This window comes from Antechinus flavipes, chromosome 4, assembly GCF_016432865.1.
Source record: "Antechinus flavipes isolate AdamAnt ecotype Samford, QLD, Australia chromosome 4, AdamAnt_v2, whole genome shotgun sequence".
NCBI lineage: Eukaryota > Metazoa > Chordata > Mammalia > Dasyuromorphia > Dasyuridae > Antechinus > Antechinus flavipes.
Window position 1 is genome coordinate 339,723,829 of NC_067401.1, and position 12,731 is coordinate 339,736,559.

Here is a 12,731-nt window from a genome sequence, read left to right on the forward strand (position 1 = left end):
TTCCTTTGTGTCAGTTTTTTGTTCTTTATATTTTGTTTTATTATTTTTTGGTCTCATATCTTCTTTGGCTTTCTTTTGCTCAATTCTAGTTTTGAAGCTTCCTTAAGATTCTGGATCTCCTTTTTTCTAGTTGTGTGGAGGTAAAAATCATCCCAAATGACCAAAAGAGAGACTGAGCCAGAGCTCTGAGCCAAAAACTCTTTTTTCAGAAGGATTTGACTTTCCTCTAGTGAAATGGTCCCAGACCTTTCTTTTGATCTGAGGTGTCACTTCCTTCTAGGGTTCTACTTTTATAAGGCTAAATATCTAGATACTCAAGAACAATTATGCCAAATACTGAACAATTTTATTGGTTGCCATATGATACATAAGCTAAAATAAGAAAACCAGAAGGGTAACGAGATTGGTAGCAAGTTGGAATAGGCAGGGAATATTTCTACTGATCTATCATACATTTTGTAAGTGAGTTCATCTTGTTTACAATTAGAATAGTTAATTGTATATATATTTTTACTTTTTTTCCTCTTTTAGTCTTCTCTCCAAAGGAAATAGTGAAAGAGAAGAAAGGAGGTTAACATTAATAACTTATAATTGAAATGACCTTTCTCTGACCTTTCTCAGCTCCCTCAATCATTAGTTCTTATACTTTCATTCTCTCCTTTGGTCCACCTTCCAAAGTTGAAGTTTATTTTGCTTATGGAAGTTATCTTTACAGCTCTTTCCTCTCTCTTTTAAACCACACTTTATTTCTGCCTGTTTCTTTGTTGAGTTTAATATTTCTACACCAAACTTCATGTGTACTACTCTTCCCTATTCAGTTGTGATGAGTAAAGTTTATAAGATACCTGCTCCCACCAGTATTCTTCAATGTTTGCATTTTTCTCACACATCCCAATTATGAAATGTTGAAAGTAACTCCCCTTTCTTACTCATTTCTTCCCTAGTCTATTCCTTTTTGTTTCAATTCTTATTTCTTCTCTTAAACCAACCAAATAGAACAAATTCCACTTGAACCTAGTTTGACTTTTTAATTTCCTTTGTGACTTATGAAGTAGGATCTTGAAAAGAACAGTTGTCTCTTCTTTTCCAGTGTAAGCAATGGAATACTATTTAACTCCTTTCAACAGTTTAAATTAATTTAACCTTCTAGGGTTTTCTGGCCTCCAGTATTTGCCTTTCAAAGGTTCTGCTAGGTTGGTACTTTCATTTGAGATAGTTCAAAATTCTTTATTTTCTTAAAATGTCAACTTTTTTATCCATTAGATTATATTCAGATTTGCCCAACAAGTTATTCTTGGTTGTAAACTTTTATATTTTGCCTTTTGAATTATCATTTACCAAGATTTTCTCTCATTATTTGCAATATAGTCTTGAGTGATCTTGATTCTAGTTTCTTGGCAATTGAATTCTTTCTTTTTGAATGCTTGGAGTATTTCTTTTTTTTTTTTTAAACCTGTCTCTGGTTGCAACATTACTGGGTGTTTTCAATTTGAGATTTCTTTGAGGAGGCAACTTGTGGCTTCTTCCAATTTTGTACTTTGTCTTCCAGTTCTTTTTTCTGGTTCTTTAATTTCTTTTATGATTTCTTGAAATATTTTATTTAGGGTTTCTTTGTTTGACTATGATTTTTCAAAGAATCAGATGATTCTTAAATTATTTTTTCTTGTCCTGTTTTCTTGGTCAATTATTTTTGCTATTAGATATGTTACATATATAGATACTTGTATTTTTTAGAGAGATATTTCTGTTGAAATAGTAGATACCTCTATTTTTTTCAGTGTTTTCACTTCTTACACAAGGTAGGTGGCACAGTGTTTAGAATACTGGATCTGCGTTCAGGAATATTTGAATTTAAATGTGGCTTCAGACAACCTCTTAGTGACCATGGATAAGTTACTTAGTCTCACTTTACTCAGTTGCTAACTAGGGTGATTGTGAGAATAAAATGAGATAATATTTGCAAAGTACTTTATAAACCTAAAAGTATTATACAAATGGTATCTATTATTAGTAATAATTTACCTTCAAGTGGTTGTATTATTAATATTTAGCAATGATACCCAACTGGGAGTTATTTTCTTCCTGCTATGTCCCAAATAGCTTCCAATAAAAATGGTGATTTTGCTTGTGTTAAGCTTCCCCTTACTGCATATGCTCAGCTGTTATGGGCCAGAACTCTGAACTTGAAACAAAGGATTCTTATAAGGTGCTTAGTCAGTGGAATTGATAGAGACAATAGTTATCTACTTTAGCATGGTTCAGTATGATTGATTTAATCTTACAACAAATAATGGTTTCCTAGTGATATAATGATATAAACTAATGATTAATTTATACTCAGTGTAGATCATATAAACTGGGACTCAGAAAGCCCTCAGAGGAGAGGCAGAGAAGACAAAGGACTAGGGTGGGAAGGAGCTTAAGCTCTCAGAAACAAGGGGAGAAAGTCAATTTGATCTTAGATCTTCCTGGTGGCTGGCCTGGCCTCCTGCACTTTCCCCACTAAGACCAAGGTCAGTCTGAAAGGCTCTCCAGAAAACTGCCCAGCATCAGGCAAAGAGATAATAAAGGATTTGGACTTTAACCTCTGACTACTCTTCTGGTAATTACTGAACTGAAATGAAAGTCTGCTCCCAAAGACCCCAAAAAACCGAACAAGAGAACATTACACTCAGTGATTAAAATAGGCCCAGTTTTTTGCTGAGTGCTCTTAGGCTTGTAATACCTGATCCTGTATCTTCCTGCACAATGACCTACAGGGGATCATTCTCTCCCCTGATGTACTCTGTCAGACCAGGGCCAAGATACCACTGACTTCAGGCCACAATTCTCAGAGATCTGCTTAATTTCGCACGTACCTTCTTAAAAGCTGCATCTTCCACATCGTCACCTGTGTCTCAGGCCCTTTGAGATCAGAGGCTTTGGCTCTGTGAGTCCAGGTGGGGTCAGGGCTCCTGACAAATCTCTGCTTTGGGTAGCTGCAGGTTTCCAGCAAGTGGCTGGGGCTCATGTCACCTTTTGCTTCCCCTGCCACCTTTGTTCTCCAAGGCCTCTCAGCCTTCCAGCAATCTTCCTTTGAATTTAGACTAGCTGGAGAAGTTACTGACTGTTTCTCTTTGGTCTTCTTGGTCATGTGTTCATTTTTAGATATTTAATGAAGGACTGGGGGTTCTTTACAACTTCTCACATCACTACCTTAAGCAGAAGTCCCCAATCCTTGGTTTTTTTGGCTATATCTACAGATTATAAATGCTGGCAGATTTTGCTGAGCTGGAAAGATTTTGAATAATAATCTTGATATCTTTTTCAACTCTTCACTTTTGCTCATCCCATGCATCCAATCAGATGCAATCACATCGGGTTGTTTCTGCCTCCCCAGAATCCTTCACACACATTCTCTGCTCTCCACTCACAGTTACCATTCTAGACCTCATCAGTTCTCATCTAGTTGTTTTCAGCAGCTTCGCAATTGGCCTTTCTGCTGCACGTGTCTCTCCACTCTAATCCCTTCTCCACCAACCTGTCAAAGTGATTTTCTTAAAGTGTGAATCTGACAATTTCATTCCCCTTATTTGACAAACTCCAGAGGGTTCCTATTACATCTTTTCATCTCGAATCAAATGTAAATTTTTCTTTTTTAAATGTAAATGTAAAGGTCTTAAAACCTTTAAAAAAAAAGGGGGGGGGGGTTTGAAGACCAGGCTAATTAAAGGCAGAGAGATTGGCCCCAAAGCTTTATTTTGGTTACCCTGCAATTAAATATTTCTGTCTATTAATGTACATCCACAAGGAGTTTCTTGATTTCATTTCTTATAATGGATACTGTTGACAGATTTGGTATCATACATTTTTGTAAGATGGAGTAAAACAATTCTCTGTGCAGAAAGAAAGGGGGAGTGGCTCATAAAATCATAGTTTTAGGGGTAGAAGAGACCTTATGAGTCATGAAATACAGCCTCTTCATTTTACTGATAAGGAAAGCAAGACCCAGGAAAACAACTTATACAAGGTTATCTAGAAAGTAAGTATTTGAGGCCAGATTTGATACCAAGTCTTTGTGATCCCGAGTCCAGCATTCTGTCTACAAAATCATGTTCCCTTTTAAAGACAAAAGGAAGAGATTATGGGAAGATAGATGCTTAGACATGGTGGTAGTGATGTTAACTAGCTCACATTGAAGAAACAGTACTGAATAGATAAGGTTAATTGAATTTCAGTTTTTCCCTAGATTTTTAATCAGTTATTTGTGCCAGATAAAATGACTTTGGAAATATTGATTTCAGCAGCTTTTGTTTTTGCTTTACTTATCATGCCTATTCCCTAACTTCTTCTTCTTCTTTTTTTTATTATTATTCTTCAAATATGCATGTTCTTTGCTTCTTTTTTCCATTTTCATTGAAAGTAGAAAACAAAACTTAAAGGGGTGTCCATATACTAGAGAAATGTTAAATGATGCATTTAGTATTTTTTACATATTTCCATGCGAGTCATGCTTGGAAAGAAAAAATCTGAAGAAAAAGGAAAAATGATGAAAAAGAAAAAACAAAACAAAACAAAGCTGAAAATAATATGTGTTGATCCACAGTCAGTCTTCACAGTTCTTTTTCTGGATGCAGATGGCATTTTCCATTTAAAGTCTACTGGAATTTGTTAGGATTCTTACAAGGTGCTAAGTAAGTGAAATTGAGGAGATTTAGATTTAAATCTAGTTTAGCATTGATTTAATCCTACAACAAATAATGGTTTCCTAGTGATATAATGATTGATGTATACTCAGTGTGGGGCATAGAAGGAGGAGCTTTCGGGGTCAGAGAGGACAAGCCCACAAGTAGCTCTCAGAGCCTCAGCCAGGATTCAGTCGAGGAGATTCACAAGCCAGAGAAGAACCAAAACTACAGAAGGCCTCTAAGAAAAACTAGCCGAGCGCCAAGTGAAGGAGATAAGACTTGGAAAGAGACAATAAAGGATTTGGACTTTAACTCCTGGCTGCATTTGTGGTGATTTCTGGCTGCCTCCAGAAGCCGCCCAAGAAACCTACTCCCAGAGAACATTATATTTAGAGAAGAACATTACAGGAATTGTCTTGGATCATTGTATTTCTGAGAAGAGCTACGTCTATCACAGTTGATCATCTTTCTGTTACTGTGTAGAGTGTTCTCCTGCCTCTGTTCACTTCACTCATCATCAATTCATGTAAGTCTTTACAAGTTTTCCTGAAATCAGCCTATAGAACTCTAGTTCAATAGTATTCCATTATATTCATATACCATAATTTATGCAGCCATTCTGCAATTGATGAACATCTACTCAATTTCCAATTCCTTGTCACTTCAAAAACAGCTGCTACAAACATTTTTGATGCATTGAGTATTAAAGGGAATCATTGTAAAACATAAGAAAGTGACTGATTATATTTGTTAAATTCTATGTTTTATCGTTTATTATTAGAAGAGAATATTAGAAGCTCATTAGAAGAGAAAGTGCTTTAGGCAAAACCTATTTGACAAATACCTAAAGTTAAAATGAGTGCTATATGATGTTAATTATCAGATCATGGTGATAGCTTGAAGGCTAGAAAGTCTTTTAGAAGGATTGAGTAGCGGTATTACCAGAGCAATGCCGAAGGTGGTCTCGCGCTCCGTGGTGTGCTCGGACACCCGAGACCGAGAAGAGTATGACGACGGCGAGAAACCTCTTCATGTCTACTACTGTCTGTGCGGTCAGATGGTGCTGGTCCTAGACTGCCAGTTAGAGAAATTACCCATGAGACCTCGGGACCGAGCCCGGGTAATTGATGCAGCCAAACATGCTCACAAGTTCTGTAACACGGAAGAAGAGGAGAGTGTCCATCTCCGGAGGTCTGAAGGAATAGAACGGCAATTCCGGAAGAAGTGTGCAAAGTGCGGCTTGCGGCTCTTTTACCAGCACCAGCAGAAAAATGCTCCAGTGACCTTTATCGTGGATGGAGCAGTTGTCAAGTTTGGACAAGGCTTTGGGAAAACCAACATATACAGTCAAAAACAAGAGCCTCCTAAGAAGGTAATGATGACTAAGCGTACCAAGGACATGGGCAAATTCAGTTCTGTCACTGTCTCGACCATTGATGAAGAGGAGGAGGAGATTGAGGCTAGAGAAATTGCTGATTCATACGCACAGAACGCCAAAGTGATTGAAAAACAGCTGGAGCGGAAAGGCATGAGCAAGAGACGGCTTCAGGAGCTGGCTGAGCTAGAAGCAAAGAAAGCCAAGATGAAAGGGACCTTGATTGACAACCAATTTAAATGATGGCAGACCTCGCTTGGGGCCAGTCACAAACATCCTGGACGTGGTCCCCACCATGACCCTCCAAAAAAAAAAATGGATCCTGGTCTCTAAAATTTAGAGTTCTCTCTGCCTTTCTGTGCTCTCCTAGGTAATCTAAAGATACTAATCCTATCCTAGAGAAGAACTTTTAACATCTTGTTCTGCTTGTTTTTCTAGACTTTGTTGTTATTGTTGTTGTTGTTGTTATTCAGTGGGTGTTTTACTTACATTTCTCTTCTGGTATTATGGGAATAGAGAACAATATCTGAATTTTTTTTTTCTTTGAACATAATCATTTTTCTTTTCTTCCTTTGAACTTAATTCAAAATAAAAGTCTTTGGAAAAACTAAAAAAAAAAAAAAAAAAAAGAAGGCTTTTAGAGGTCATCTACTTAACTTTCACTTTACAAATAATGAAATTGAGTCCCAGACAATAAATGATTAATGCTACCTACAGAATAGCAGAATAAAATTTGTATGCAAATTCTTTATTTCTCAGTCTAATATTATTTCTACCATGCTGTTGCTGCCTCTCTCAATTGTGGCAGAAGAAAAAACAAAAATTATAACTTTTAGGAGCTCTGGATTATTTTAATTCTAATTTTACAAACTCTTATTCTAGTCATCTAGTCAGTACTTACTGAAACATGTATTTGGCAAAGCAATATGGTTAATACACTTGCATTTTTATTTTTGCTTTTCGTTCTCTTACTAGCTATGTGATCTTAAGTCAATTTTTCTTAATTTTACTGCAAATCAGAAAGTTTTTTTTAAAAATATACTTGAAATATATTTAATCCCTACATTGAAAATGCTTGGGAGAGTGGGTTTATTTCAAAAAAAAATTTAACATTCCAGCATCCCCTAAGGGACACCAGAATATCCTAGTATTTGTCCAAATTGTTTAATGATGGGAAAGTATTGAGCTGCTTGTATATATGTCTGTCTGGGAATGTGGATTTGAACTCAGTAGGTTTAGGGAAATTGTTCTGGTTTGGATCTAATTTGAGTATTTTTCCAGAGAGATGTTCAAAGGAGCCACATGAAATACCCCTTCTTGAAGTCCTGTAATGTATTGATTCAGTCTTTTTGTCTCTTTTTAACTGGGATCTTTGACCAGGTTCTTTGTCCCCATTTTGGAGTGGGACTCCTACATTCCAAATTGTTTTAGCTACTATATTTTCTATAAGTGAACTAGAGCAAGAATTCTTTTTTTTTTAAATATGCAATTGACTTTATTTTTTTTATTATAGCTTTTTATTTACAAATATATGCATAGGTAATTTTTCAGTACTGACAGTTGCAAATCTTTTTGTTCCAACTTTTTCCCTCCTTTCCCTCACCCCTTCCCCCAGAAGGCAGGTTGACCAATACATGTTAAATATGTTAAAGTATAAGTTAAATACATATATGTATACATGCCCAAACAGTAATTTTGCTGTATAAAAAGTCAGACTTTGAAATAGTGTACAATTAGCCTGTGAAGGAAATCAAAAATGCAGGCAGATAAAAATAGAGGGATTGGGAATTCTATATAGTAGTTCATAGTCATCTCCCAGAGTTCTTTCCCTGGGTGTAGCTGGTTCAATTCATTACTACTCTATTGGAATTGATTTGGTTCATCTCATTGTTGAAGTGGGCCATGTCCATCAGAATTGATCATCATATAGTATTGTTGTTGAAGTAAATAGTGATCTTCTGGTCCTGCTCATTTCACTCAGCATCAGTTCATGTAAGTCTCTCAGGCTTTTCTGAAATCATCCTGTTGGTCATTTCTTACTGAACAATAATATTCCATAATATTCATATACCACAATGTATTCAGCCATTCTCCAATCGATGGGCATCCACTCAGTTTCCAGTTTCTGTCCACTATAAAGAGGGCTGCCATGAACATTCTTGCACATACAGGTCCCTTTCCCTTTTTAAAAATCTCTTTGGGATATAAGCCCAGTAGTAACATTTCTGGGTCAAAGGCTATGCAGTTTGATAACTTTTTGAGCATAATTCCAAATTGTAGAGCAGGAATTCTTAAAACTTTTTCCATTTGTAATTCCTTTTTGCCTCCTCTCCCCCAATTTTTATATGACTCTAGGTATGTGAAATAGGCATAATAAATAAAACATTTACTGATAATAAATCATAATTTTGGATTGTGACCCATAGTTTAAGAAACTAGAGTCTAGAAGACTCCAAAGCTACTTGTGATTTGAGGAAAATATAATCTACTGCTACCAATTACCATTGTTACCTAGATAAAATGAAACCATCATTCAGTGCTTTTTTCCATTTGGTTTTTGACCATTTGAGGGAAAATGAAATAGTTTTATCAGGGATTTTTCAACATAATGTTTGTATTCTTCTGGGCTGTGAGAATACTTTTTTGGGTTGATTTAATATGACTTCATTCTATTTTCACCTAGGGAAATAATAATAAAAAAAAAGAACTGGTTGATGTGAGGGAAATATGTGCAGGTTTTTATCCCATTATTTGTAATGTTATTTTTTATTTTATATGTTTAAGACATTATTCGAAGATTTCACAGAATTTCTAGAGAAGAGTATATAGTGAATTAGAGGATGGTGCAAAAATACTGTAAATTTTTTTTATTACTTATATTGAACTTTGTATTTACAGAGCCCTTTACACTTAGAGGTTGCCTGTAAAAGAGAGCAATGCTCTTCAAAATGACCAATCATAAGTCTTGTCTTTAATATACCTTACCTTTACCTATTATTACTAATACTCCTCCCTTCCACACCTCTGATCTTTTCAGATGTAGGCCCTTCAAGGAAGTTATAACCTTACTCTGATCTGGGCATCCTCAGAAGCATTTGCCTCAGAAGGCAAATATGCCCAATTTGCCTCCTTTCCATCCAGATTATCTTGTGGCTTAAGCAGGTTCCCCTTAAAAAGTGAGCTCTATGGTCCAGGAAAGAAATGGTGAGCAAGAATCTTACTTATCCTTTTTCATTTTGGTTGGGACAGAGTGAATCACATAGGTTGAGCAGGTCGATGGATTGTAATCTACACCAGATCATTTAAATCCTCTTTTTTTACCAAACCCACTCCTTTTCCAAACTTCCTCCTTCTTGTTAAGAATGCCATCATCCTTCCAGTCATTCAGTTTTATACTCTCCATATCATTCTAGGCTCCTCACTTTACCTTACCCACAGATCTAAGCTGTTCCCAAATCCCAAGTCATTTTTATCTCCACCAAATTTCTTACTTGCTTCCTATTTTTTCCATACAACCACCACTTTGGTTCAGGCCATTTATCATGTCTTGCCTGGTCTAATGTAGTGATCTCTTAATGACATCTGAAAAGCTATGCTTACTAACTCTCATGACCCAATATTGTTGTATTGTGCTTCAAAAATGCAAGATGTATCTAAAATAAGAAATTTACCTGCTTGGCTAAATATGTTACTCAAATTAATTGAATAATTATAATTTACAAATTCATTTTATCTCTCAGAATCTACAAAAGGATTTTTCTCATATTGGTCTCAGAAGCTAAAAGTTTTTTGTTTCATTCCAAATTAAAAGTTTAAAAATATTGTTCATGAACCAGCCCTGAAGTCAGGAGGACCTGAATTCAAATCTGGTCTCAGATACTTAACACTTGCCAGTTGTGTGACCCTGGGCAAGTCACTTAACCCCAATTGCCTCAGCCCCCCCCCCCCAAAAAAAAATATATATATATACATATATACATATTACATATAATATTACATCAATTACATACTGTTTATAGCTATCTATCTATCTTGAACTAGCTTTCTGGAGGATCTGTGGGTGGGCCTTGGTCTTAGGTGGAGAAGTGATGAAGGCAGGAGACCCACTACAAGAATGGTCAAGGATGGAGTCTAGAGTTTGAGATTGAGCTCGAGCACACTTGCACTTGAGTCTCACTTGAGTCTGCTTATTTCAAGTCCTCTCAGCCCTTATATACCTTAGTACAATTATATCACTACAGCACACTGAGCATGTGCCAATTGTTAAACCATTATATCACCATACTAAACCATCATCTCATCAATTACACTGAGTTAACACCCTGCTGTAAGTATCTTTGCTTCAAATATACTTTTCTCAGAGTTCCCCAGTATCTGTGGTCCTCTACATTGTTCATTTCTTTTTTATCTCATTTTTTGAATTTTTGTGTCTAAAACACAAAAGTAAATAGAGTAGTATATGTTTATACACATGGATATATATACATTCATAATTTATAAATCAATATATACATGTATTGGGGTTAAAACTAGCTTAAATTTTTTTATTGATAAGGTTGATTGATTAAAAAATAATTGGAGCTTAACTAGTAGCATTTTAAATTTGAAATGATGGAAGCAGTGTAAGCAGCTGGGCTGAACTTTTTTTTTAATATATTAATAGCTTTTTATTTTTCAAAATACATGCAAAGATAGTTTTCATCATTCACCCTTGCAAATCCTTGTGTTTCAAATTTTTCTTTCTCCCTTCCCCTAGACAGCAAATAATCTAATACAGGTTAAACATGTGCAATTCTTCTCATCATATTTCCCTAGACAGCAAATAATCCAATACAGGTTAAACATGTGCAATTCTTCTCACCATATTTCCACATTTATCATGCTGCATAAGAAAAATCAGATCAAAAAGGAAAAAATGAGAAAGAAAAAAAACAAGCAAGTAAACAAGAACAACAATAAAGATGAAAATACTGTTATGATGCACATCTAGTCCCCATGGTCCTCTCTCTGTCTATTGGAATTGGCCTGAATCACCTACTTGTTGAAAAGAGTCAAGTCCATCCCAGTTGATCATCACATAATCCTATTGTTGTGTACAATGTTTTCTTAGATTTATTCACTTCACTTAGTGTCAGTTCATGTAAATCTCTCCAGGCCTTTCTGAAATCATCCTGCTCATCATTTCTTACAAAACAATAATATTCCATTATATTCATATAACACAGCTTATTCAGCCATTCCACTTAGTTTCTAGTTCCTTGTCTCTACAAAAAGGGCTGTTATAAACTTTTTTTTTTTTGCTCATGGAAATCACAAATCACATAATACTTGGGTATTATGACATATGTAGAGACCCAAAGACAGTTAAGAAATTCAACTTTTCAAATACTGATGATAATGATAATAAGGAATGGAGACTTTGCTAGCCTAAAGTCTCCTGAATTATCATCTGTGTATTATAGTCATTGATTTTCCAGAGATATGGGCTTAGTTTTCTCAGTAGTATAGGGGAAACAAACTTGTTCTTTTTATTTTTCTCTTTTTCACCTTTCATTCCATTAAAAACAAAACAAAACAAAACGAAATGCAACATTGCTATCCTACTTGGGTTTAATGTTTTGCATTTTGTTGTTTTTTTAGAGTTATGAAGTTATTAGCTGTGATGGGAAAGGGTATAATTATACTTACTGAGTGGGGACAGTAATTAATGCAATGGAGAACTAACTAATAGAATTTTGAAAGTTAGGGAAGAAAAACCAATATGATAAAATTTTCTTGTTTGGCTGCAAAGAAATTTGTGGCTTAAATTGTTATAATGATTCTTCTGGAGTTGGAGCTCTAAAGAACTTCCACAGAGGAATAAATAAGTTTAGTTTGTAAAAAGTCTGCCTAAGTGACACAATGGATAAAACACTAAACTGGAATCAGGAAGATTTGAATCCAAATTTGGTTTTAGATACTACCTGTGTGACTGGTAAGTCACTTACCTTGGTGTGCCTCATTTTCCTCATCTGTAAAAGGGAGCTATAACACTTACCTTATTATAACTTTAGCCCTGGAGCTCCAAAGACAAATGATTTAAAGTTTAGATTTAGATTCAAAGCTAAGATTTCCCTAAAAGAGAGATTAAAAAAAATACTCAAATGTGTAATATGAATCAGATATTTAATTCCTATTGAAAGAAAAAAGGAATGTACTTAAAAAACCCCAAAACCAAATTGAAAAAAATCAAAACCTTAAGTGCTGCTATCAAATGAACAAGAAAGAATTTGTTAGCATTTTATATTTCCCTTTGGCTTGACAACATCCCAACATCTCTTAATAATGTCTCATAGTAAAATGGTCCAAATTTTTGGGTGGTCACCTATATTGAAGAAATTTCCCTTGATATCAGACAGCTTATTCCAATTGACAAAGGAATGTTGGATTTTTTAAACACATAAATTAGACTCCAAAGTGTTCATATTTATCTCTGAATAGATACTTTCCAGCTTGAAATTAGGGAAAAAAATATAAAAAAGCAGAAAAAAGATAGCCAGGAATCCTAGTTGCAAGCTTGCCAAGTTAGTTGGATTAGTCATAATAATGTCACAGTAAAGAAGGGCCAATTCTTCCTTCACTTGAAATCTCAGGGTTATAATACTACTCTGGAATGCTGAAGGAAGAGAGTGATCTTTTTAAATAATACA

General features: G+C 35.2%; 2 protein-coding genes and 1 long non-coding RNA gene across 4 annotated transcripts in view; 2 read left to right on the forward strand and 1 right to left on the reverse strand.

Moving 5' to 3' along the window:
• The window catches only part of RMND1 (required for meiotic nuclear division 1 homolog), a 118,886-nt gene that overhangs the window by 78,317 nt on the left and 27,838 nt on the right, over positions 1-12,731 (reverse strand). The gene's annotated exons all lie outside the window — the stretch shown is intronic.
• The window catches only part of LOC127562335 (uncharacterized), a 70,878-nt gene that overhangs the window by 7,507 nt on the left and 50,640 nt on the right, over positions 1-12,731 (forward strand). The window lies entirely within an intron of this gene.
• Positions 5,518-6,674, forward strand: LOC127562334 (STING ER exit protein). Its single transcript, XM_051997954.1, has one exon. It carries the CDS (start codon positions 5,617-5,619, stop codon positions 6,283-6,285), a length of 669 nt encoding a protein of 222 aa, XP_051853914.1. The 5' UTR covers positions 5,518-5,616; the 3' UTR covers positions 6,286-6,674.